This window comes from Conger conger, chromosome 14, assembly GCF_963514075.1.
Source record: "Conger conger chromosome 14, fConCon1.1, whole genome shotgun sequence".
NCBI classification, from domain to species: domain Eukaryota; kingdom Metazoa; phylum Chordata; class Actinopteri; order Anguilliformes; family Congridae; genus Conger; species Conger conger.
This window is the reverse complement of record NC_083773.1, coordinates 8713636-8741635: the sequence shown is the minus strand read 5'-3', so window position 1 is coordinate 8741635 and position 28000 is coordinate 8713636. Positions and strand designations below refer to the sequence as shown.

The 28000-nt window shown below is 46.4% G+C and overlaps 2 protein-coding genes and 1 long non-coding RNA gene across 3 annotated transcripts in view; all 3 read right to left on the bottom strand.

The window, feature by feature from the left end:
- Window positions 1-76: 76 nt before the first annotated feature.
- Window positions 77-20506, bottom strand: LOC133110129 (XK-related protein 7-like). The gene is made up of 3 exons (XM_061220009.1): window positions 19956-20506; window positions 4801-5000; window positions 77-3375 (listed from the first exon to the last, which is right to left on the bottom strand). Exons 1-3 carry the CDS (start codon window positions 20504-20506, stop codon window positions 2405-2407), a joined length of 1722 nt encoding a protein of 573 aa, XP_061075993.1. The 3' UTR covers window positions 77-2404.
- Window positions 20507-25168: 4662 nt separating this feature from the next.
- Window positions 25169-27232, bottom strand: LOC133110240 (uncharacterized). Its single transcript, XR_009704834.1, has 2 exons — window positions 25825-27232; window positions 25169-25789 (listed from the first exon to the last, which is right to left on the bottom strand). It is a non-coding gene; the product is annotated as an uncharacterized LOC133110240 (long non-coding RNA).
- Window positions 27233-27241: 9 nt separating this feature from the next.
- The window catches only part of LOC133110238 (regulator of G-protein signaling 17-like), a 6493-nt gene continuing 5734 nt past the window's right edge, over window positions 27242-28000 (bottom strand). Inside the window, exons 4-5 of the mRNA XM_061220193.1 lie at window positions 27721-27955; window positions 27242-27456 (exon numbers count right to left, since the gene is read on the bottom strand). Coding sequence (XP_061076177.1) covers window positions 27268-27456; window positions 27721-27955 — 424 coding nt within the window. The 3' untranslated portion in view covers window positions 27242-27267. The remainder of the gene's footprint in view (window positions 27457-27720; window positions 27956-28000) is intronic.

Below are 28000 nucleotides of genomic sequence, written 5' to 3'. Positions count from 1 at the left end.
CCCCTAAAGAAAAGGTCTGTGAGCTTTGACAGGTTTGTGAGGACAGAAGTCAAACAGCAGTTTTGGTAAAGGCAGACACTGTTAACACGTTTATTCTCCCATTGAAGACCTATTACCGTGTTTCATTTATTGTGTTTTTTTTTTTTTTTTTGCAGTATACAGTAACAGTCAGACAGGAAGGGTGTTAAAGCATGACTGTGTGTTGTGTTCTCTGAAGTGCTGATTGCACCAGAATAATCCATTAAAAAAGGATATAAACCATCACAAACTGATGAAAAACCAGGTTAAACCAGTGTGCTTCATATAAAACAGATGACTCAAGTATAGACCAGGTTTGTTGTTAGCACCAACACGGATACAGACAACAGTGGGATATTGGTAAACCAAATACTGTAAAATTATTCTCAAGAAGAACAACAGTCATTTCTTTGTATTGCAGAACACTGTGCGCAATCCTCCCAACCAATCAGAATATCCAATTTCCATAAGCTCCAAGTCTCACCAAACTGAACATGTAATTGTGCTAAACACATCATGGTGAAACAAAGTATTGTAAAATAAATGTTTGGAAAAATAAAAACAATTGGACCTCTTTTTAGCTCAAGCTTAATAATAATAATAATAATAATAATTCTAAGCAAATTTTAATACGTCTCAGTATCCCTTAGGAAAAACAAATTGCATTACATTGCCACCATAATCAGAGATATTTCCTTCTGAATTAATACAAAAATAAGAAAGGTTTTGTGAGACTTGGATTATAAATGCTTATCCATCACAGGTTATGCCACACATTTCTTTTGAGAATAGAGAGAAAGAGAGAAAGGGAGGGAGATAGAGAGAGAGAGGTAGGGAGAAAGATAGAGAGAGGGAGAGAGAGAGGGAGAAAGAGAGGGAGCTGACTCGACTCCAGTTTTCCTGGCCTTGCTCAGTGACAGACCGACGCAGTGTGAAGCTTAGTGGGTCAGAGGAAACACTTCGGGCTGCAAGAGAGAGAAGACAGGATCCCACATACCACCTAGAAGCCTTCACTCAGCCCGCCTAACAAGGATTCAGCATCACAGCCTGTCTCTATAGCCTCACAGACAGGAATACAGAACGCCAGCTATAGCCAGTACAGTGACACCGTTCATGTGTTCAATGATCTCTGCCAGAACATTTTCACTGACAGAGAAGATTTCTTATCGCTGTTTTTATGTCAGATATACTGCACAAAAAAGGTCATTAACACAACGTAGAATGTTTCAGTGACATTTAGCTTGCATTAAAGTTGTACCCCATTTATTTGCGGGTCCATGTCCCTCTAACCTGCACACTTAATATTTAAACTCATGTACACAAACCATAATTAAACTCCTTGTTTAGGTCTAGGCCTTAGATTACATTTTTTTAAATTTAAGTTATATTTATGTCTTTTAGTCCATGTTTATGCCCTGGTTGTAAATGTGCAGGGTTGTGAAGTCAATGCTCTGAAACCCTTCACCATGTACCCTACTTCAGTCACCATGTGATGTCTGAAGCATGTGACCAACAAAAAATAAATAAAAAAACAGCCACTCCAGTCATGTATATACGTCATTATTATACCATAATAAGATACCTATCAAAGACATGGCCACTGAGTACAAAAATCATTTTTAAAAGTAAATAAGTAGTTACAGAAATGTCTTACAGGTAATAAAGTTTGCACCATTGGGAAGCAATTCAGCACACAGCTCCTCCCTTATATCAATGCTAATTGGACACCTCAATTGACAGAAAACATTTGCATGAAATCTGCACTATTACAGGGAAATAGCTCCATGGCTACAGTAACAATTTCAGAGAGCAATACTAGTTGGCTAGGTACCACAGGATCATGTCTTGATTCCCAGGCACTGTTTCTTTTATCTTTTTTTTTTTTTTTAACTTAACACCATGAGAATTGTCACCACTAACTGATGTGATGACAATCATACACTCCTACCAGTCTGTTGGTGAACCCTGAATACACGCACCTCTGTCCATGCCTCCATTCTCCCACTCCGTACACGCTTCCAGAAGCAGAACCGCGGGATGCCATTCACTCTCAGAAGAAAAGGTCCAAAAAGTGCCGAAAAAGGTACAAAGGTTTGTCGCTGGGGTGGTACCATATAGATACATAAAATACCCCTTGCCATTGGCTTAATGATTAATTTGTACCTTCTTTGTTTGTAAAAAAGTACTTATATCAACCCAAAAGCACAGTCCTGTACTTTTCAGGGTACATTTTTGGAAATTAGTATCTCCACTGTACTCTTATTTCTGAGAGTGTGGGCAGAATCTGGACACAGTGACAGAGAGAGAGAGAGAGAGAGAGAGAGATGAGGCAGGAGGGTGTATAAGTGCTGGGGCGGGGGCAGACAGTGAGGGGGTGAAGGTGGGGTCAGACAGTGGTCTCGTACTCCAGCACCTCGGTAGGGGACCCCGCCGTGCGGTACTGAAGCCGGGGGGTGACCGGGGAGGAGGCCTCCAGGGCCAGGATGGTCTTCCGCAGCCGGCGGTCGATGAAGTGAGCGTCCCAGGCCGGGTAGTGTTTCCGCGGCAGGTCTATCCGGATCACCGGGCCCTCAGTCCGCGCGGCGCGGGGCGCGGGGCCGGGCGGGGCGCAGGGCCGCACCTGAAACACGGGCGCCACGCCGCCGTCCCTCTCCCCGAGCTCCCTGTCCCAGTCCCTGTCCCGCTCCTGCCCCGTAGTCCTCTGCAGGGTGCGGGGCGGGCTGGTGACGGCGTCGGCCGGCGGCCCGGGGGAGAGGCCCGGCTCGGCCGCCCCGGCGGCCCCCGCGCGGCCCCACTGGCCCGCGCCGATGGAGGCGTCGGGGTGCAGCAGGCAGTAGTACACGAACATGAAGAAGGAGCCCAGGGCGTAGCTGCACAGCACCACGCACACCACCACCAGGGCCCAGAAGTCCGAGGTGTGGGCGTCGCGGTGGAGGAACCACAGCGCGGTCAGCGCGGCGTTCTCCGCCAGCGTCAGCACGCAGTACGCCAGCAGGCGGCAGCGGGCCCCGCCCTCCTTCACGTTGAACCAGCAGAAGATGCAGACCACGCCCACCATCATGTTGTAGATGATCTCCTCCCACTTGGACATGCAGAAGTCCGTCTCCCCCTGGATGATCCAGAAGGTCATGACGCACCAGTGCGTGACGATGAAGATGCCGAAGTACAGCTGGAACACCGAGGCGAAGAGCGCGAAGGCGATGGCGCGCGCCCCGATGGTGAACAGGTGCCACAGCATCTGGACCAGCACCGCCTTGTAGGACATGGGCAGCTTGTCGTCACGGGAGTCCCGCAAGGCCTTCTGATACGACGCCACCATCCAGGCCAGAGACACCAGGGAGGCTGAGGCCGAGAGACCTACAGAGAGAGAGAGAGAGAGAGAGAGAGAGAGAGAGAGAGAGAGAGAGAGAGAGAGAGAGAGAGAGAGAGAACAGGAGAGAATGAGTGAGGGAGACAGAGAGAACAAGAGAGAGTGAGAGAGAGAGACGCCTCTTGACGCCTCTTTAATAAAAAAATCATAGTCATTTCATTACACTGAAAAAAAAGAAGCAAAAGTTCACCTGGCAGAACTTTAAAAGAGAGACATTATCTGTTTAACTTATATATTTTTTATATGGGCATCACTGTGCATTTGCAGTCAGAGAACGGTGGTCAGGGTCTCTTCACAGATTAGTTGAGCCAGATTTCACACAGGAGGACAGCACACACACAAACCCCTGCAGCCCAGCTCTAGATTACCCTGCAGCCCAGCTCTAGATTAACCTGCAGCTCAGCTCTAGATTACCCTGCACCTCAGCTCTAGATTACCCTGCAGCCCAGCTCTAGATTACCCTGCAGCTCAGCTCTAGATTACCCTGCAGCCCAGCTCTAGATTACCCTGCAGCCAGCTCTAGATTACCCTGCAGCTCAGCTCTAGATTACCCTGCAGCTCAGATCTAGATTACCCTGCAGCCCAGTTCTAGACTACCCTGTAGCCCAGCTCTAGATTACCCTGCAGCTCAGCTCTAGATTACCCTGCAGCTCAGATCTAGATTACCCTGCAGCCCAGTTCTAGACTACCCTGTAGCCCAGCTCTAGATTACCCTGCAGCTCAGCTCTAGATTACCCTGCAGCTCAGCTCTAGATTACCTTGCAGCTCAGGATAGATCTGGGGCAGTCCTGCTGGATAAGACCTCTATGGCGAGAAGGGAATGCATGGGAGAAGCAGGGATGGCACAATGTGCTGCAATGCCATGAATGCAATGTGTTGACAATGGCAGGAGTGAGGCGGTTATATGAAGTGAGTGTCGGGGAGTGTATGTGGGTGAGATGCAGTCGATGACTGATGATGTAATGGGTGAGATGCAGTAGATGACTGATGATGTAATGGGTGAGATGCAGTAGATGACTGATGATGTAATGGGTGAGATGCAGTAGATGATTGATGATGTAATGGGTTAGATGCAGTAGGTGATTGATGATGTAATGGGTGAGATGCAGTAGATGATTGATAATGTAATGGGTGAGATGCAGTAGATGATTGATGATGTAATGGGTGAGATGATTGATGATGTAATGGGTGAGATGCAGTCGATGATCGATGATGTAATGGGTGAGATGCAGTCGATGACTGATGATGTTATGGGAGAGATGCAGTCGATGACTGATGATGTAATGGGTGAGATGATTGATGACGTAATGGGTGAGATGCACTAGATGACTGATGATGTAATGGGTGAGGCTCAGTGACGTAACAGCAGAGTAACAGTAACAGACGCGGCGGGGCGGGGCGGGGTCTCTCACCCTGCAGGGGCAGGACCTGGTTGCTGTGCACCATGATGCTGAGCTGCAGCACCAGCTGGGGGGCGCTCTTCAGGAAGGTCTCCAGCAGACGCAGCATGCTGATGTCGGCGCTCTGGAACATCATGCGCCAGTAGTAGTGCTGCCGCTCGTGCTCCCCCCTCCAGCGGCTCTGAGCCCCCAGGTACAGCGCGTGCAGGTACCTGAGAGAGGAGCCAGGAGGTCGCAGGTCAGAGGGGAGGGGGTCACGAGCTGTACAGGTGTACCCAGAGTGTCGAGGAAAAGGTTATATTCCTCTTCAGACGCTAAAAAAACACAACAGAGAAAATGGGTTCGGTAGCGTAGTGTAGCGTAGTGGTTGAGGTACATGACTGGGACCCGCAAGGTCGGTGGTTCGATCCTCGGTGTAGCCACAATAAGTTCCGCACAGCCGTTGAGCCCTTGAGCAAGGCCCTTAACCCCGCATTGCTCCAGGGGAGGATTGTCTCCCGCTTAGTCTAAATCAACTGTAAGTCAACGTCAGCCAAATGAAATGTAATGCGATGTGTATGACGCCTTTAATACAAACGCTCACGAGGCACTACACAGCTGCGTCTCCAAACCGTGGTCCTAGAGAACCGCGACCGGCCGGTTCTTGCTCTTGCCTCAGCGTGGAATTGATTCACCGAACGGCCGATTGTACATTCGAATGACCCCCGGTTGTTTTCACGAGTTCATACGCGCTGACACTTTCCGTGGAACGAGGCTTGTGGCCGTGCGGGATCAGAGACGGCCACCCTGCCCGTGATGTGTCCACAGACCGGCCCCGAAGACGGAGACGGCCAGCTGCCCCATATTGGCCCTGTCGCATCCTGCTAGCGGAAACGAGCAGCTGCTGTCCCCGGGGGGGCACGCTCTGCCATGTTCCCTCACAATCACACCGCCTCTCCCCCCCGCAGAGCTCCCAGAAACGCAGAGCAGCACCGAGCCTCCAACAGCCTGCCGCTGGCAGCCGCGCCCAGGCGCCGTTGTGTGCAGAGGTTCTGTTTTGAAGCTCGTCTTCAGTTGGGTGACGGCACTACTGTTCTCAAGCATTGGCTCCCTGTTCTGGGGAGCAGAAGAAGGAGTCGCCTATATCGTTACCGTCACGCACTGGTGTTTGTGTGTGTGTGTGTGTGTGTGTGTGTATGTGAGTGAATGCGTGTTTGTCTCACTAAAAGAAAAAGATTACATTGATTAACATAATATTGACTATATATTAACGCAACAATATAACACGACAAAATAATTAACAAATGCATTAACAAAGCATGATCAGATGTGATACAATGATCTAATCCATAAATAAATAGATAATTGTTGATGCTGTTATGGCTGAGGATGTATTGTTTGTTGTCATTGTGACTGTCAAGGCATTCATTGCCAAGACAAATTTCCCTGAGCGGGACAATAAAGTTCGTCGTATCGTATCGTATCGTATGTTACCCATAAGCCCAGTAAAGCATTAGCAAATCTAGAATGTACCATGACAAACCTATTAACAAATCATTGAAGTGTACAGAAGAGCTTAGTTCATGCACATTACTGTCATCAATGCTGTGCAAATAACTGAGATAATTATATGTTTCTGTTAATTACTGTATTTGTTGTGACTATGATGAGACAGACCGTGTCTCCCTCCCAGAGTTCACCCAAGCCCCTGCACTCCCAGAGTTCTCAGATCAGAAACTGGCCGGTATAACAGAAATGGTATTTAACGGAAATCTCTGGAAGCATTTGCTGGTTTGCACAGTTGGACGGTGAATGTGTAAAGTCTTGCTCACGTTGAAATCTAAGACAGAGACTGCACCCAACTATGCTCCCGCCCCCACAACCTGAAGCACAATGTGCTCTACATGAGGCCTCCCAGAGAGAGGGAGGGAGAGGGAGAGGGAGAGAGAGAGAGAGAGAGGGGGGAAGTGAGGGAGAGAGAGAGGGAGAGATAGAGAGAGGGGAGAGAGAGGGAAGAAAGAGAGGGAGTGAGAGAGAGAGAGAGAGAGAGAGAGAGAAGCTTTGGGCACTTCCTGTTTTCATCATGCCAACACTGCACTCCACAGAGAGCTCACAGGGACGCTGCAGCCAGAGACAGAAACAAAGAAAGAAACAAACAGAACAAACAACAGAAAGAGACAGACTGACAGAAAGACAGAAACATGTCTGTGGATTTATCTTTACATAACACATGGTACTCTTCAAGGGTTCAAGTTGTGCATCGCTCTGGATAAGAGCTAAATGCCTGTAATGTAATGTAATGTAATGTAATGTAATGTAAAGTAAATGATCTACCAAAACACATGAAAAATAAGAAAAAAGTACTGATGAGCCAGGGAATAAAATGCTTTCACTGGGCTTGCACTCTTATTTCATTTTGAGCTGCAGTTGTGTCCATGGATCCCCCAGCAGGATGCAGCACTGCTGATTACAGTGACTGGTGATTGGTCCAGGACAGCACCGACCAGCCTTCATGCGGCTTTGGCTGTGTCCATGGAAATCTAACAAAGCCAATAATGTGTCTGTGTCCTTTTCATTATGCGTGTGTGTGTGTCTGTGTGTGTCTGTATGTGTGTGTGTCTGTGTGTGTGTGTGTGTGTGTATGTGTGTGTGTGAGTGAGTGTCTGTGTGTGTGTGTGTGTATGTGAGTGTGTCTCTCTGTGTGTATGTGTCTGTCTGTGTGTGCGTGTGTGTGTGTCTGTGTGTATGCACGTCTCTCGTTCTTTTCAGCATGTGTTCGTGCGTGGGTAGTGACTTAACAAAGGCTTCTCAGGCAAATGACAACTTGACAACCTCTCATTTCCAGAGACAATGCGACATGTAAATGTCAGTCCAACGGAAAACTGGCTGCAGAAGCAGCCCTGCCCGATCATGTGACCAGTGAGTCACGGAGCCCGTGTGGCACAACCCCCTTCCTGTGAGCTGGCATCACATTTTTTCATTTCCTGTTAGAAATCCACTTAATGCCACGTTAAGGGCTCGCTCTGAACACGGCTCGTTTCTGACTGGCGCGACCGTCGAGTTCGCACGCGCTTCCCTAGCACTTTAAAACACAAACCCGCCGCCCGACCCCGTCCCTCTGTAACACAGCGTACGCTCGCTCAATGAAACACGCGGGGGGAGCAGAGACGGTCCGATCAATAAAGGTGTCACTGCTGATGCCACGACACGAAATGGCCGTATTAAAACATTCGGGAGTCAGGCAGAGTAAAAGGACTTGTTTTAGAACCAGCAGAACCGATGGAGCCATTTCCAGGGGTGAGATGACTGGAGAACTGGACCCAGCTGGTGGGTACCCCCCACTGCACCACCACCCTCAACCAATCAGCACACGGAGCACACAAACGCCAGCCTGGTGCATCTGCACTTCAAACCGATTCTGTCTGCAACACAAACGCCTTCATCGCACTGTGCCTGCCCTGTGAGCGCATGTGTGTGGCATATACATACATCTTTTTTATAATAATGATAATTCAAGAAAATAAAGTAACTGAATATAAAACCTACATCTCATCAATTGCCTCCATTTGCTGTGCTGTTGCCAAATGGAGGCAATTGATGAGATGTAGGTTTTATATTCAGTTACTTTATTTTCTTGTATTATCTAGCAAGCTGGCACTACATATTTGGAAATACAGAAGCCATTTTGGTGAGCCCAAGATTTTACTTAAACCTGATTATACTTTTCTTTACCACAGGTAAGGTGGGCGCATCGAATATGTCACTGAGTTTTATCAACCACTTATCTCCTGCTTTACAGCTGTCCTTCTCTGGAGCACTTACCCCTCACCATGCTGAGTGCATTATGGCTGTGATAACACATTCATGTAAGTGGCGTTATAACACAGCGAATATGCCAGTTACTCCTGCTGTCTCAGAGAGAGAGCGTGTGGAATCAAATGCTCAGAGGTCATTTACAAACACACAGAATACACAGAACACATCCACTCAGACTGCTGGGAGATTCACTTGTCAATGTGTTGGCAAGGGACGATTAAAAAGGGATAAGACAGTCATGGCATAACCATACCTCCCTGGTGCTCTCTTCTGGAAATTATCCAGGAAGTAGGCGGAAAGTGTGTACCGATCACCTTGTGAAGTTCATCCATCCGTGATCGAACCCGCTTGGTCTGAGCCAGGACTGCAGGGGGGCCAGGGCTTATCTCAGCGTGACTTTGACAAGAGACAGGAATACACCCGGAAAAGGAATCCGAACCGATGTTCACTCAAAAGAATGCCTGTAAGCTGAGTTTTAAGATTCTCTTCAAGCACAGTTGAACACACAGTTAGAAGACCGATAGGTCTGTAGCTTGACTGAAATTGGAGGTGTCCCCTGGATTTAAAAAAAGGAATAAATCAAAGTGCATTTCCATTTGTTGAAGAAAGACTCACTGGTGGATCCGTTTGTGAAACAGGGAGAGTTTTAATACAAGTGTTTCAGAATTATACCTTTCAGAAACACTCAGTGAGCACTTTATTAGGTATATATTACAGTTATTTGGTTTTCTGCAGTAGCCTATCCACGTAGAGGTTTGACACGTTCAGAGATTGTCTTCAGCAGACCAGTGTTGTAACACATTATTACTGTTACTGTCACCTTCCTGTCAGCTACGATGAGTCTGCCTCTTCTCCTCTCACCTCTCTCATTAACAATCCCAGGAGATAAGCAATTCCTGATATACTCAAACCACCCTGTCTGGCACCAACAATCATCCCCTGGTCGGATCACATTTCTTCCCCAGGTGACATCTGGTCTGAAAAACAGCTGAACCACTTGACCACATCTGCATGCTCGTATGTATTTAGTTGCTGCGACATGATTGGCTGATTACATATCTGCGTTAATAAGCTGGTCTCCCTAATAAGGTGATCACTGTGCGTAGAATTCACCTGCTGCTGCACCTGTGCTGTACCTGCGCTATACTTGGTGGAAGATTTTGAGGCTCTGTGAGTAAGCCATTAATAATCTCATAATATTAATAATAATGAAGTGAGAGATGACTAATGGCTTACTCACAGATCCTCAAAATCTTCCACCTGCAGGGCCCTTTTAATGAGCTTTGAGGGCAAGGTGTGAACGGAGAGAATTCAATCCAAATCCGCTTTCTCTGCGTCTCTTATCCCAAGTTTACCTTCCCTTTTATGAGCTATGCTAATGACTCAATGGTTCTGCACTAACTATGCAAGCTGAAGAGACACTGATGCATTAGCAGTGCTTTTTATTTGTCACATTGACTTTTTCCTCTGAAATAGTTTTCCTGGGGTGAGGCTGGGTAAGAGTGTTATCACCAGCCATCTGAAGCAGCTGCTCTAAATGGTTGGCATTTATTGATGCTTCTCATTTACCCCATTCATACATGCACTCAGACACCAACGGCGATCGGCTGCGTGGCACCAACCAGCTCGTCAGGAGCATTTGGGGGTTAGGTGTCTTGCTCAGGGACACTTCGACACACCCAGTGTGGGAACCGATCCGGCAACTGCCAGACGACTGCTCTTATCACCTGAGCCAATGAGACGACTGCTCTTATCACCTGAGCCAATGAGACGACTGCTCTTACCGCCTGAGCCAATGAGACGACTGCTCTTATCGCCTGAGCCAATGAGACGACTGCTCTTACCGCCTGAGCCACTGAGACGACTGCTCTTACTGCCTGAGCCAATGAGACGACTGCTCTTACTGCCAGAGCCAATGAGACGACTGCTCTTACTGTCACTATACATTCTGTCTACACTGACACAATATTTATATTCCCTCTGTCCTCTGCACATCTTCATTCTAGGTGGTTCCATTCTGTCAAGTCGCTAATTTAAATTTATTTAAATTTTTTCAATTAATCATGATTAATTTAGCACCTCAGAATGTCATTTAGCACCTCCAATATGTGTTGGACCATGCCGCTGATGCAAACCTAAGAATAACACGGGGAGCAATTAACATGCTTTCACACACCTATTTTAGAAAAGTATCAGTGGTGAAATGCACATGATTTGTGTCACTGTGAGAGTGAAGCCTTTGTCAAACAAGGCATTAATCAAACTAGGAGCACATGAGGCAGTGAATGGCTGGCACTGTAATGCCATTTTTTCTGAGGCCTTTGAGTGTGTGTGTGTGTGTGTGTGTGTTTGGGGGCGATCAAGATGTGAATGAATTTCTTCCATAAATTGCAATGACTGGAGATTACAGCGTCCGGTTGGGACCACAAACCGGGCATATCCAGATAATTTGAAAACTTTGACATTCCAGTCAGAAACCACATCAATGCAACCCGACTGCAATGATGATGCTCCTACATCAATGTAAGAGGGGAATCTTTCTCAGAAACCCTGATTGGTTCAGACCCAACAGCAGACTACAGAAACAACAGCAGACTATAGACACAGCAGCAGACTACAGACACAACAGCAGACTAAAGACACAACATCAGACTACAGACACAACAGCAGACTACAGACACAGCAGCAGACTAAAGACACAACATCAGACTACAGACACAACAGCAGACTAAAGACACAACATCAGACTACAGACACAACAGCAGACTACAGACACAGCAGCAGACTACAAACACAACAGCAGACTACAGACTGTGGTGTGTGCAACTCAATCAATGAAGAATAGTCCATTTCTACCTGTACGACATCATACTGTCATTTCAACCTCAAAACCCTCTCAGCTGGCAACCAACCTCCTACGCATTAAAATGGAAAAATAAAAATCATACATCTTCCAGCTTCCACCTTCCATTTTATCTCATTTTCCAGTTCCTGTCCTTCTGAATGTATCCATCCATCATTCCAGTATTCGTCTGAGTCCTGCATCCGTTCTTACATCAACACATCAGCACAGCCTGCTCCTTTATGTCAGAATGATGGCCGCACATTAGTACACGATTAGGCTCTTCTGGTAGATCATTATTTGGCACCATGGAAGCACTACAGCTTAGGAAGAACATCGCTTGTGTCCACCACTGCGTTTTACATTTTGAATTGTGCACCATTGATTAAATACTTTTTTAATTATAATTGTCCTGCATTGTGTGTATGCGGATGAAGCATTGTTTAATGAAAATCTTCAGCTTTTCTCAGCGGCTCTGTGACACAGGTCCTGGCTGCTCTGATCTGCAGCTACTATTTTACTCCTACAGTATTTACAGTGTTTAATAACTCTGTCATTACCTCTGCAGACGTCTGTGTCGCACACAAACACACCTATAAATGCGTGAAGAAATGGTACGGCACTGATCATCCCTCTATTATATTCCCTTTGCATCCATCAACCACCATCTGTAGATTTTTCTTTCCTCTTCTTTCTCATTCTCAGCGGACTAAACATCATCCGTCTATCCGTTCATCTGTTCATCCATCACTCACTACTCCAGCTCTTCCCTTCATTTTACAATATATACCTGGCTTGTGCTCTGCTCTAAATCCTTTCTGTTATATGGCAAATGGCTGGCATTTATATGCTTCTCATTCACTCATTCATACACACACTAATTGTGAGTGGCTGCCTTGCAAGGCACCGACCAGCTCATCAGGAGCATTTGGGGGTTAAGTGTCTTGCTCAGGGACACTTCGACACACCCAGGGCAGGGATCGAACCGGCAACCCTCAGACTGCCAGACGACGGCTCTTACCGCCAGAGCCAATGTCAGCCCTAATTAATATGAGCTGGATCGTTATCCACGGTCTTTGTCTGCTCCAGGTGAGCTCAGAATCTAGAGAATGGCCTGAGGAGTTCATGGCCCAGGAGGCCATCCCCTCTCCACCCACAGAATAAAATGTGAGGCGGAGAACATGCTGGAGAAGAAGGCGTGCTCTGCGGGGGTAGGTGTGCTGGACATCGGCAGAAGGTCATTAGGAAACAGAGTTTGTTTCTCTACACTAATGCTTCTGCTAAAACAGCCTGCTGCGATAGCAACATCACTTCATAAGATGCAGCACCCCTCTAAAAAACGTCAGTGCACTGAATAGTGCTCACACTGTCCATTCCAATTGCTTCTACCAGCGAAAGATAGAAAAAAGGAAACATTCATCCAACTAATACACCCACTAATTCCTGATTTTGAAAAAACATCTTGCAGCACAATATGTAACTGCCTCCCAAATTCTGAGGGAGAGTGCGAAAAACAAGTGAGACACCACTACAAAAAAAGATAGGCACTTTTTAAGAATTCATATTCAATACGTTGAAACATAATTATTACTTCAAGATAAACTGTTTTGTAATTGAATGGGTGACATTGGCTCAGACGGTAAGAGTCGTCTGGCAGTCGGAGGGTTGCTGGTTCGATCCCGCCCTGGGTGTGTCCAAGTGTCCCTGAGCAAGACACCTAACCCCCAAATGCTCCTCATGAAGTGGTTGGTGCCTTGCATGGCAGCCAATCGCCGTTGGTGTGTGTGTGTGTGAATGGGTGAATGAGAAGCATCAGTTGTACCGCGCTTTGGATGAAGTTTGCTTCTGTATGTAAACCATTGGCGATAAATGCAGGAAGAAAGAGAGAAAAACAGGCCCTGATATCTCACTATGCGCTAAGGTCAGGGGAAGCTCAGGGCTCTGGATGACCTCCTGGAGGGCAGTGCATTATGGGACACCGCTGCCATCTGTAAAACCCCCTTCCTGCACACTTACCGATTAATTATGTACATGTCTGTGCTGCCTGCTGACCATCTGGTAACAGCTCTCTGCCTCTCTCCATAATCCCAGACCAGGACATCCTGCAGGACACCAGCCGTGCCATGCCTGCCCCCCACCCCCCCCCCCCAAAGGTTTATTCTCCTTCACAACCCCCTCTGCTATTGTCCCCCATCCCAGACTGGGTTTGCTGGTTTGACTCCCCGTTGGATTAAATGGTCTGACAAGTCGGCTGTTGAACCGAGGATGACCTGAGGTGTGTTAATGTAGTTATGTGTAACCAGGGTGATGTCTGGGTCTGTTGAACTGGGCGGAGTGGATTTTTGGTAAAACATAAATCAAGGCACAACTTACAGCCCCCCCAGCCTACCCTGACCCTGGATGGGCATTCACCTGTGCCTGCTGAGCCTCTCAAATCTGGCCCTGGAGGGCTGTAGTCCCTGCATGTAAATGTATACTTTAAATCATGGGTGTTTTCTTATGCGGTTATCTTACCTGAATGATATTTTCAGATTTAAAAAATCCACTACCATACATTACACGTGTCCAACAGAGTCCTGGGACACGGAACCAACAGAGGGGCCCGGAGACAGATTTAGCACACAGGGTAGTGCCAGTGAATTAATCTTTAATCTTTAATCTTTATGCTTGGTACTGCCACAGGGCAGGGAATGCAGGGCTCCCAGCGCTGGTATGACACACCTCATATCACTCACCTGGACTGGTTTCAGGTGAGGCTTCCCAGCATTCACTGCTCCGAGTGTCAGACTGAATGTCTGTAGGACCTCCTTTAAACCCACATACAACTCCATAATAGGTCACACCGCCCGTGCTTTCCGACCATGTTCATCCATCGCACTGCACAGTGCCATGCGGTACACAGACTGGGGGGGCCAGCCAAGGTTCCCTCCCTGTGCACGCTCCCTCCCCGTGCACGCTCCCTCCCCGTGCACGCTCCCTCCCCGTGCACGCTCCCTCCCTGTGCACGCACTGAGTGATCCAGGGTCTGCAGACAAACTCCGACCACAGGCTGATCTCATCCAAATCCTACCCTGACACGAAACAACAAAATAACCACAACATATACTAACTCCAACTGCAAACTACTCTGATCCACAGACTAACCACAATGAAAGATTTACTTCAGCCACATACTTACCTAGGCACACACTACCCCTAACTGCATACAAACCCCAAATATATTCTACTCACAACGACACAAATATACAAATACTGTGTAAATATTGCATCTGGGCAGGCATTAAATCGCATCGATCATATAATAAAGGGAATTTCTAAGCATGCTGTAGAAAATATTCTAGGTTTCGTACGGATGAAGAATAATCATTCAAGCGTATAGCACTCTTTTAGATCCCTCACCTGGGGATTAGAGCTTCGCTGCGCTCAGTACTACATTCATCCCTTTGGCTAAAGCCTCGCCCTGGTGATCTACTGATGTGATTATCTGTCTCATCCCTGTCTACTGCCGCCAGCCTGCTGACCTGTATCCGACAGCACACTGATCCTGGAACATACAACAGACATACGCTGATCCTACTCTGCACACTGATCCTGGAACATACAACAGACATACGCTGATCCTACTGTGCACACTGATCCTGGAACATACAACAGACATACGCTGATCCTACTCTGCACACTGATCCTGGAACATACAACAGACATACGCTGATCCTACTGCACACTGATCCTGGAACATACAACAGACATACGCTGATCCTACTCTGCACACTGATCCTGCAACATACAACAGACATACGCTGATCCTACTGCACACTGATCCTGGAACATACAACAGACATACGCTGATCCTACTCTGCACACTGATCCTGCAACATACAGCAGACATACGCTGATCCTACTCTGCACACTGATCCTGCAACATACAGCAGACATACGCTGATCCTACTGCACCCTGATCCTGCAACATACAGCAGACATACGCTGATCCTACTGCGCACACTGATCCTGCAACATACAGCAGACATATGCTGATCCTACTGCGCACACTGATCCTGCAACATACAGCAGACATACGCTGATCCTACTGTGCACACTGATCCTGCAACATACAGCAGACATACGCTGATCCTACTGCGCACACTGATCCTGCAACATACAACACACATACACTGATCCTTCAACAAATAACAAACCCATTGACCGTGCAACATACAACAAGCACACACTGATCCTACAACACACACAAACACACACACACACACACACACACACCAACACTGATTCTGCAACATACAACAAACTCATTAATCCTACACACACTAAACACACCAATCCTGCAACATACATACAAGGACACACTGCTCCTACAACACACGCCGATCCTGCAACATACAACAAACACACACTGACCCCGGTAGAGCTGCATGAACAGAACACCTGGAGCACTTCCCATCTGCACCTGAACACACATTGCTCCCAGGGCAGCAGTGTGAGTGGCAAACCTCCAGCACTTCACAGGTGAGTAAATCAGGGGAAGTTCCCCAGCCCCACTGACGAGTTATACATTGGTGAACAGCATTAACCTGATTACCATAAGCCCAATCAAAACCAGCCCACAGCAAGCAAGTCAGTCTTCACCAGCTCTGTCTCAAAGCACTGTGCTGCCACCAAAATTATACAATTTTATATTCTTTTTTTTTAAACAGGAAATTTTCAGCTTTTGGACATTCTGGCAAGTTAATAGAATATAATTAATTAATTGCTTTTACAATTTCAAAAATGCACTTTACTTATTTTATCTCAAAAACAATTTAACAATTTAGCTCAGAACTGCCTGCAGGAGGAGAAGGTTGTGCGGCTAGTGTGGATCACAGACCTAATGAGAGCGCAGATACCCACATACTACATGCCATGAAATTCCACTGCAAATCAGTTTTGTACTCATTTCATTATTATCGAGTAGCATTACAACTGCCCGTGTAACACACTGAAGAGTTGTGCACTCCTGGGGTCTCGGGGGAGAGTGTAGCCCACAATGCTCAGGGGTCATTTACATACCAATGCAATTAACACACTGCAGAGACAAGAGGTGTGCACCGAGACCTGTGGAATAAACAGCAGAACAGCAGAATACACAGAACACATCCAACATTACGCTGTGTGTCATCTCTGATCAATCTAACCGAGAGAGAGAGAGAGAGAGAGAGAGAGAGAGAGAGAGAGAGAGAGAGAGAGAGAGAGAGAGAGAGAGAGAGAGGGAGAGACAGGGAGAGGAAGAGAGAGGAAGGGAGAGGGAGAGGGACAGAGGAAGAGAGAGAGGGAGAGGGAGGGAGGGGGAGAGAGAGAGGGAGAGGGAGAGGGAGAGGGAGAGAGAGGAAGAGGAAGAGGAAGAGAGAGAGGGAGAGGGAGAGAGGGAGAGGGAGAGGGAGAGGGAGAGAGGGAAGAGAGAGAGATATTAAAATTTATTGGATATTGGATTTAATGTGTTTTCTCAGACAAGGTCTCAGTCAGTGGCTTTTCTGCTGTTTTTAGTCCTATATATTCTGTATGGCCAGCTCTTTTATTTTTCTCCCTTATAGTTGTTCAAGTGAATGCTCAGGTCTTGGACACACACTCTATCACATTCACCCATTCACTTACACAGTCTCTCGTTCACTCAGTCACTCGCCCACTCATTCAGTTACACACTCTCTCTCCCTCGCTAATTTGCCCATTCATGCATTAATTCAATGACACATTCATTCAATTTGTTTGTTCATTCAGCAGCAGTGCGAGAGCATGATGAGGAATCACCCCTCTCTCATGACCGCCTTCATTAAAAATTAAAATGAAAACAGGAAATCAAAGGCACAGCTGTAAGCCCTGTGGGAGAGTTGCCCAGGAAGTGAGTCTTTAGCACAGAGTCCTCTCGGACAAGAGCCAGTTACCTGATCCCTTCCCTGGATCGATCCCACCCGGCAGCTACCTGGGCCCAGGCTAGTCCAGAGTCTCCAGCTTCCTCCCTGGGCAGTGACTAAGTGTACACCCCGTTTCCAAATTTAGACACATCCCACTGCAGCTACACGGCCAAGCCAATATGAGAACAATAAGAAAAATAAGTTACAGCTTATTCTGTAGCTTTCTTATACCTGCACCGAGGACGAGATCAGACTATTGAGTAGCAGCTGAGAAGCCCTAAACTTAAATTAAAGGGGACAGTCTGCTCTTTAACCTCACCTTTATTGTTTCATTTCAAATCCAAATGTTGCGGAACTACAGAGCCAAAATAACAGAAATTGCCCAAATGCATACGGACTGCACTGTATATAGCACCTTTCAGCAGTCGCCTCAACGTGTCAAACAGAGTTACAGTGAAAAAGAAAGTAGGGGAGACTGGGGTCATTTGTAACACCATCAATTTGACCAACAGGGGATGGGTTGCAGTAATGTGGCCACATTTGTCCTGTATCCATATTCCCCTTTAAGCTCACAAGAGAAGTTTTAAGAGGTGTTTTAAGCCTGAAAAATACATTTTGAGGTACAAAAGTAATAATTCTCATCCCATATACACAATATTGCCGATTGTTTATCTTCCTGGGCAGTAATAAGCAGTTTCTCTAGTGAAATATGATGCTTCAACTTCAAATAGCTGCCCGGGTTAGGGATGGTCATCACACTTAATTCTGATTGAAACTCTGTATTTTTGGCATTTATCTATTTCTCATCATGCTTAGGCGACAGAAGAGGAAAACAGACAGGGGTGTCCCAGTAGACACACTAAAACACTACATGGTTAGTGGGCTGACATATTCACTCACACACCTGCACACGCACACACACACACACACACACACACACACACAAACACATACTGTTACAGTATATTGCTTTGGAAAGAGATTTTCTTTACTGTTTAATCAATCAATCTAACAGGACCCATCTGGGCAACAAGAAACACCAGTCAGTCACAGATTCCATTACCTTTGCTCACCTAAAACTGGGTTGTTCTGACACAAAAGGTGATATTCGAATACGTTTGGAGGGGACTGTAACCTTGCGACTCATACAAATTGTACTTTTCCATGTGAAAAGATAATTGCGCTAACTGCTTCTATATAACTTGTGAAGGTAATTAGGAGCAGGTGCTGCTAATCAATGTGATTAGTTAAGGAGGGCTTACTTCCTATTTTCACATCATGTATCAAAATCAGCACGCTAAATCACAAGAAAAAAAGAAGGAGAGGGTCCAGAAGAAAGTAGCACTCAAACGCACAGGAGTTAGGGACTGGTGTGGTGGATAATCCCGGTGCAAAACTATAGCCTCTCATGCCATCAAGTTCTCCCTTCACATCCCTGCGGCACACTGCCCCTGAGCGGGGCTGACTCAGCTGGAGGAAACTCCAGCTCAATCCGGTCAATTCCAGAAACGAACGGAAAATGAACATTTCTGATCATGAGTAGAAATGAAACGGGATCGACTCCCGGCGCTGCTCAGTCTACACCTCGGTATGGATATCAGGAGGGAGGTCGAACCCAGTAGCTCCCAAACTTGTCTCCTTGAGTACTTTTGCTCCGCCTTTTGAAGTTTCCTCCCAGTTTGGATACTTGCATTTCACTAAAGAGTGAGGTGTGTTCATTTTTTATTAATCTCTAAATACTCTTACCCTAGTCTATAACTGCTATACTATCAAGATAACAATCTGAACGGATATATGAGCCCATATACGCGTGCAGAAATGCATGACACGTGCCATCTGCATGCAGGATGTTTTTTGTTAGACTATGATTTATTAATCTGTCTTCTTCTCGGGCCTTCTGCAGTGACACGCTCTGGTCCCCTGCGTAAAAGCAAAGCACCACCCCTGGATTCCACATCCCACCCCCTTCTTTCCGTGAAACTAAAGACAAAGGGTTATTAACTCCGGATCCAGCCACGCGCGCGGCGGGGGAATTACCCATTGACCAAGGCTTCCTTTTTAATTGACAACGATTAGCAGACAACCAGACAACCGGAAATATATGCGGCTTGTTGCGTGCCTCGTATTCCCGTCTGCAGATTATCCCGATTCAATTCTAAATTCCAGTGGTCAAACATAAACTGAGTATCCAATTTTCTTTTCTTTTTTCTAGCGATACATATTGTAGAACTCAATGGTCTCAAGTAGGCTACAGCATTTGCCTTGTGCGCGTAGCCGCATTAGGCAACTACCAGGATAACCCAGGCAAGAGTTACCTCTGAGAGCACCACGCCGCTCCGGAGATGCAAATAATCAAATATCAGTTCATGCTACAACCAAAATACACACCTAATAACGACCCCAATAGCACATATACCGACAACCGCGATGCTTAAATGTCACGTTGCTCCCTCCCCCTACACCCGCTAGCGCACACACTGCCAATCATTGAATGGGCTACGTCATAAACATACAGCCTACATCATTCAAGGTGTTGTCCCTCGCACTCCATTCGAAGCGAGTGTTTCGATTAGGTGTGTCCCGTCGGTGCCGCGGCATTTGTTCGATGCTCGTGCGGACATTAGCCTTACCTCCACGCCTGCCCCAGCTGCAATATGTGAATGATGCTCTGAAACAGCCAGACGCAAGCTCTGCAGCACCTGTGAATGCCGCTCCTCTTGCCCGCGTTGGGTGCTGCCCCAGCCCCATCGGAGCTGCCAGCGCCCCGCTGTCCACTGGCCTTGGTGCTGAAATCGCCGTCCCCGGTGGACGTCGCTGCAGCCGTCGCGGCCGAACTTATCGCCGCGGTCCCGCTACCGCCGCCATTCATATCCGAATAGTCGTACATGAACCACCTGAAACTCAAAACTTGCACCACCACGGATGGGACCACCACGAAAACCAGTGTCAGTGCGAACCACCAGTACTTCTGTCTCAGGTAGTAGTCCGCAGCCAGCCACAGGTCTGTCGCTCCGTCCGAGAAAAAGACCAGCAGAGCGCAAAACACCCAACAGCAGTCCAGGAGCGAGTAACGCCGCGCGACATGTCGATATTGTAGATGCTGCGGTTCGGGACTAGGCAGGCTCCGGGCTGGGATCTCACTCTGCGAAGACACGGCTGCTCCATCCGATTTAGCGGCCATGTTTGTTGTATAAAGAGTGGACAGAGCGTGTGAGATAGAAGGGGGTGGCGTTGGGGTGTGTGTGTGTGTTAGAGCGAGAGAGAGAGGGAGAGGGAGAGGGAGGGGGGGGGGGGGGAAGACACAGAGCGCATGGTGGGATAGATTCTTAGCCTATTTTTTTTCTTTTTTGTTTCTTAGCCTATTCCACAACCAGAACAAGTTTTGATTCTGAATCCATTTAAAATCCGTTTAAAAACATCCAGTGAGCGGACGTTTTGTGTGTGCAAACCCTTGTAAATGAGAGTGGTCAAAGGAAAATGGCCAGACTGGTTCAAACTGACAGGAAGGCGACAGCAACTCAAATAACCACGCATGGTATACAACAGTGGTATGCAGAAGAGCATCGCTGAACACACAACATATATAGCCTACTGTAAAGTATGGATTTATGTTCTGTTAAGCAATAACCTAATAGGCTACATAGGTCCACAGTCGGATGCTTAATGTTTTAATTTTCCTCAGTATGGAAAATATCTTACTGAAACATTGCCTTTGTAAAACCTCATAATATTACAGACTACCGTAGGCTATTAATGCGTTAACCAAACCAAGTCAATAGTCTAGATAGGTCAACCGCAATATTGGCTTGTTTGAGCCGTACCCCAGTGTTTCGTAAAATTGTTTGTGTAACAGACAGCTCTTCCATGCGATACAGACATAAGTTCTGCTGGTGCTGCTGCTGTTTCTGGCATTTGATTTCGCTGAACATTTGACTAGCTACTGAAAATACCATTTCAATAACTGCAGCGCATTTTTAGCCAATAGTTTGGCGGGAATGTTCCGACCACGACCGCTCTTTGTGCAATAGCCGGGGAGGAGCCGTTCCCCCGTGGGGAATAGCTAATGGTTTTATAATATACTGCGCGCACGGCCGCATTGCCAAATCCTCCGTTGAAGCTTATTGATCGAGGGCTGGAGCAGGGAGTCCTTTTGCTTCATAATCTCCCCCCAAATTCCCCCATCACATCGCCAAGGAGTCACCTGACTGTCACGATGCAGCGTGGAACGGTGATGTGGAACGAATGAACACATGTAACACATGTAAATATTCCCTTTAGATTTACGTACGGGCTGCGTGGTTTGAGAATCCGGTAAAATGTTTAAAAAACTTGTATTGCAAACAATCCAGCAGTGTAGACATGGTACAACCATAACGCCTACAATGTCAGAAGTAAGATGGAAATGTGATTCTCATTCAGAAACACGTGCACTGATGTCTGTGCAAAGGCCAACTGATGCTCAGCTTGGAGGTATGAAATTATTTTTCTCGCGATCACAGTTTTTCTCTTTGCAGCCAACTTTTATGACGATGAATCAGAAGTTTTTGATATCTTAGTGAAGGTCCAATGATGCCCCTATCCAGAAAGCTGGTCTCATCTTAGTTTGAATTGGGGGTAGTTGTAATGCAATGTTACAATTGGCCCCTCTGGTCAAGCCTTAGACAAGGTTTTATCTGAAAAGTGGTCTATTAGTTAATATGCTATTTCATTTAACGAAATGCAAACATTTGTGATAAAATGTAAAGCACTGTGGAAGACAGCATCTAAAGCATAACAGTAAACATTATCTTCATAGTCCAGAACAGGGAGATCTGTTTAGATTTTTTTTCCACGGCCAATGAAAAACAAGCCTAGTTTCCATACAGAAAACCAATTCTAACAGTTCATGGACGAGGTGTTCCACATGGGTTTGAAAAGAAAATTTGCTGGCCAGCCAGATTCCCAAATATTTAAGAGTCTACCATAAAAAGTCTGAATTTGTAAGGTAGGACAAATAGAGTGTGACCTTGAAAAAAAAACAAAAAAAACCCCCATAAATTTAGTCTTAAATCAGTGAGTACAGATATCTCAGGATGAACCACATGTACGGTGTGAGGTGTGCACCTCAGCCGGGATAAGAGCAGATGTTGACTGCAGCAGTTTGGAAACCAAGGCAACCACGTCTGTCACAGCTGAGAATGAAATGGCCCTTTGATCAGATTTAAAGCCACTTCATCAGGGCGCGGTTCGGTCCGGTGCAGTCAGAGAGAAGCGCGGAGAAGCGGGACCCTGAATCAGGAGCACGGATCTGAGGGAAACTAACAAATCAACCAATAAGACCCAGAGCAGCTGCTACCCAAAATGTCGACTGGTTCCACTTCTTGCCTGCTCTGGCAGTACACAAACCAGCTTCCTTATCCTGGAGACACTTAAGGCGACAATTGGCTCAGGAGGTAAGAGCAGTCGGAGGGCAGTCGGAGGGTTGCCGGGTTGGATCCCGCTCTAGGTGTGTCGAAGTGTCCTTGAGCAAGACACCTAACCCCCAATACTCCGGATGAGCTGGTTGGTGCCTTGCATGGCAGCCAATTTCCGTTGGTGTGTGTGTGTGTGTGTGTGTGTGTGAATGAATGGGTGAATGAGAAGCATTAATTGTACAGCACTTTGGATAAAGGCGCTATATAAATTCCAACCATTTACTTTGGTGTGTCAGAGGTGGTCCCTGGGGAGAATAAAGCCTCAGTAATCTTTACGAGCTGTGGTCTGTGTGCGCCTGCCCTCTCACAGCACAACAGGCTGGTCCATTTAAAGGTGTGTCACTGGGGTTTCACAAGGTTCGGTCCGATCCATGGTGCTGAATCTTTGCAGTCAAATCTCTGGCATTATCTTGTCTACAATCTGCTTGTCACACACATAAAGGCATCATGATTCCATACGCTGTAAATTTCAATGAATTTAACTTACTCAAAACATTTGGGGAAACCCACCGCCTTAAATTGCAGAAAGCAAGTGATTTCATTTGCTAGTACTAAGGTTACAGCACATTAAAGTACTGAGATTGTTTTTTTATATTAATGCCACTTAACTGGTTTAACCTCTATTAAAATTAATATAAAATTACTTAAATTTGATTAATATAAAATGAGTTAAAGCACTGTTGCATTAAGTTTGAACTTTCATGTTCACAAGAATTATTTGACTTATACCGAGCTTATTTCCAAGCTTAAATTTACCAAGCTCATCTATTCAGCACATTCGAGTTGAACTTAATTAAATGTAAACATTAAAGATAAAAAAGCAAGTCCCAACCAAATTGAATAAGCACTGCTCTCTTCATGTTATGACTTGGAACAGACAGTCGTTATTAAATTAAGTGAGCAAATAGATGATACATCAGTAAATGGAACTTGACAAATTTAAGCTGTCCAATTATTTGTGTATACTGAACTCAAATCATACGGTGAGGATGGTGGTTAAGATTTACAGCGTAAATACTGATTACAAGTGAAATAAGTCAATGTAAGTATATACATTTTTTGTCTGACACGTGGTTCAGCAAATGCAAATGTGTTGCAATGTTGTAAAAACACTGTGGAGACATTACCAAACAGGAAGTGTGTGTGTGTGTGTGTCATGCTCTGCAGAGCAATTTGTCACTGCAGTGGCAGGAAGTCTCGATGATGATGCCATGAAATTAGTCAGTAATTTCACCGTGAAACCAGCCATCCGTGGGACCTGTCCATTGGTGGGAGAGCGACAGAGCACGGTATTCAGCCGGATGACATTCAAGTTCAAGAGCTGCAATGTGTCATTTATCACCCATCGCTGCAGTGATGACTAAAATTAATCTGAAATGTAAAAATGCAGAAATAGTTCTACAGATTGCATTTCGTGATAGACGGGAAACGAGAAGTAATTTGAAAAAGTATGTACGTACAGGGGCGCAGAAGTGTTGGGCATCCCCGGTTTAAACGTCTGTTACAACGAATCTGTATGGGATCGAAAGCAAACCTGAACCTTCTGCAAATTTTAAAGCAAATTATAAAAAAAGGAAAAGGTCCCTGTGGGTTATTGTTCATTTTTTTTAAAAAGATTATTACTGAGGCCAAGAGCCATGTGGTTTACTTAGGGCTTCAATGAGTCAGGGGACTCTAATTCCAGGGCTGCAAGTTTTATGCTAAAGTAAATCCATTCCTTCTAAAGTATCCAACAGCAGTGGCTGTTCTCTGTGGTGTTAACAACCGTGGGTTCCTCTAAACTGCTGTCCAAGGATTTCAGAATGAAGACGGTTCATTTCCACCAAGAAGGAGAAGGCTACAAAAGCTCTCTCAATGTTCCAAAGTACCTACTTCCACTCTCAGAAACAGTATTGGAAAATGGAAGATGAATGGAACAGTTGAAGTCAAGACAAGGTCTGGAAGAAAGCTAAAATGGCCTGAGACCTGATGAGAAACGCTAAGAACAACCCACACATCACTGCAGAAGAGCAGCAAACAGGGCAGAGTTGGCAGAAAAATTGACCTCAACACAAGATTGAAGTGTCTGAAGTATGCAAAAAAAATACACTGAGAAGCCCGAAGCCTTTTGTAACAATGTGCTTTGGACTGACGAAACCTAAATTGAACTTTTTGACCACCACCAAAGAAGTGGGAGCCAAAAAAACCCCTTTAATAAAATCCAAGAATCTGCACTTTATCCAAATGAGAGTTGTTTGATTACAAATATAAAATTGTAGAGGACAGGGCCAAAGTACAAAAAAAAAGGAATATATACACACACACCCACACCCACACCCACAGACACACACACACACACACACGCACACACACACAACATGCAAAGAACAAACTTTTATGGCAAAGCTCAATTCATTACACAAACATATTGTTGCTTTATTTCCATAAAAAAAAGCTTAATCAGTCAAGTCTACATGACTGTACATTTATAACTGAGAAAAGTGACATGAATAACGCTGAGGTACGGCATTGTTCACAACGCAGCACAGCACCCCCCGGTGGTCACGGGAAGAAACAGCACCAGTACCAGAAGCCCTAATGGGCAGCACACCTGCTCCCAGAACAGATAGGATTTAATAAAAAATAAAACTGAACTCAATAAAAACTGATCATCATCCTTTCATATCTACAAATGTAAAGGACTCATACAGAAAATGATCAATAAATAGCTTATTATTTTATTAAACATTGCTGAAAATCATGGTGCTGTGCGTTGGTGTGATTGCTTGACAAAACTAGGAAAAAAAACAGAACAATGAGAAGAGATAAGGCCTTTGAAACAGTGACAAACAGAAATAGAATCCAACTGCAATTTCACATCCAAGCTCCTCTCACGTGTGTTTGGCGTCCAAAGCACTCAACAAGAACAACTGGGTAACAACTCAATTGAATCATCTTGCCAAATAAGCACACGTGTAGAACCACCTGTGCGAATGCCTACGCCACACCTGTATAACCACCGGCGCAAATACCTGTATCGCACCTATATAACCACCGGCACAATTACCTGTGTCACACCTACAGCACATAACCACCCACACAAATTCCTGTCACACCTGGATGGCCACCTACACAAACATCTGGGCACGGTTCAGCTGCTGCATCCGATACAGAGAGACGCAGCTGCTGCATCCGATACAGAGAGACGCAGCGTCTGCATCTGATACAGAGATGCGGCTTTTGCACATGCAGATAAGCATGTTTGCACTGTTATAGACACTATAACCCAGGTGCCCAGCTCGGTCTAAACACACAGCCTGCCATTAGATAAACTAATCCTCAGAGTACCAAAACCACTAGTCAGTGTACATTCTTATCACTTTGTTTTTTTAAAGCTAAACGTATCACCTGGGTCAGGAAGAGTGACTGTGCCCAGAGCTACTGTTTATATAACGCTATTTTTAAGCGCTACTTATATTTATGGACTTATTTCAGAAATATACAAAGATACAGTATGTATATACAGTACAATGGAAGTTATATAAATATATACATGCCCATTCTGAAGATGGGGAAGAGTGCTTTGTTCAAACATTTGGCACTAGTACAGTGATACATCTACATCACAGAAGTATGAATTATGGAAAGGCAAAAGAGAAGATATTAGTAGGAGCCCTCTTGGTTTGCTGCTGGTGTGGTGGCAACATGGAGACAGGAAGCACTCCTATTGAGTACTCTGATTGGTCGACTTGTTTGGTAAATTAAAATTGCAGATAAGATATTTGGTAATTTGGCACAATGTCTGGTGTTAAACAGACAGAACATAGAGTGACCTGGCTGGTGCGGATCGTACACTGTGGACTGGGCAGAATAAGAGCATCTCGGGCCTCAGGAGCACAAGGCCCGGAGCCTTTTCGGGTCGGTACCGCATCCAAACCACACACTGAACAGGACTGTGATGTTGTATGTTGGGACGCCCGTCCTGACAGAAGATGAATGTGAAACAGATGCTCTTTCATTACTGTGCAGGACAGTACACTGAGCATATCCGGAGTGCTTCACCACGCTCAAGATGAGTCACAAAATAACATTGCACAAGTGCCACAAGTATGCACTTCTTATGAAAGGCAAGCACTCCCAGAGAGAGGCGCACGCACTCGGTCACTCGCACAAGTCTCCCAGCATCTGACTGCTGCTCAGATTTGCGGTCTCCGGCATCGCGCGTAAAACCCCGGCGACAAAACAGGGGAACAAAACGCCCGCGGCAGGCACGGCCAAAGTCACCGGACGCTATAACGCTGGGCGTGACGTTGTGTGAACACCGTAGGGCTACACCTGAACATTATTCTGTTGTAATGGCGTGGCGTTAAGGCTAAGGCAGACACTGAACAGGAGGTGAGTGAGCACAGAACATGAGGGGGTAAAGTGAGCAGTAGGCGTAGAGAGCACTAGTGGTTTATCTGGGTGCGCTGCACTAGCAGTGGGTGAGGCCCGGGAAACACAGCCAGCCCTACGACAGGGAGGAAGAGCAGGAGCCGTTCCGCAGGAGGGACCTGTATACGGAGGAGTTGATGAATCTGGGGTAAGAGTCTCTGTGCATGAGGGTGTAGATCTGCATCTGGGCCTCGTCAAAGGTGTGGGCCGTGGGCTCCTGGATCCTCTGGTTTATCACCTCCCGTACCCGGGAATCCAGACTCACCTGGAGGAGAGGGGAGGGCGAATGAGCAGTTGAGGGCGGCCATTTGGTGATCTGTAGAACACTAACCGGTAGAAAGCTGAGTGACAGTAATGGAAATGCAGTCAAATCAGCGCTGTAATTGCCCGTTAAAGAGTAATGACTGTACAGACATGTAGTGACATGAGTTCTGCGTTCAGACCGGCCTGGCACTAGTATTGAGTGGTAGCGATTGCAACGCTCCAAATCGGCTGCTGTGATCACAACAGGAGAGCCCGGACTGGCTACCTCTTTCGGGGACAGTATGGAGACGTAGTTGTCGTAAATGAGTCGGGCCTTTTCCTGGACGGCCGCGGCGCTGGGCTCCTGCCGGAGGTCCTCGCAGGCCAGCCAGAACAGCATGTTGTCCTCGCTGTACTCCGTGCGCAGGAACTCGCGGAACAGGTTTCGGCCCGCCGGGTTCCGCATCAGGCACTCGAACGCCTCCGCCCACTGCCGCATCTCCTCCGCCGAGGGCTTGGAGCTGCACGCACGGGGCGCACGCATCACACACGCGTCAGGGTGTCCG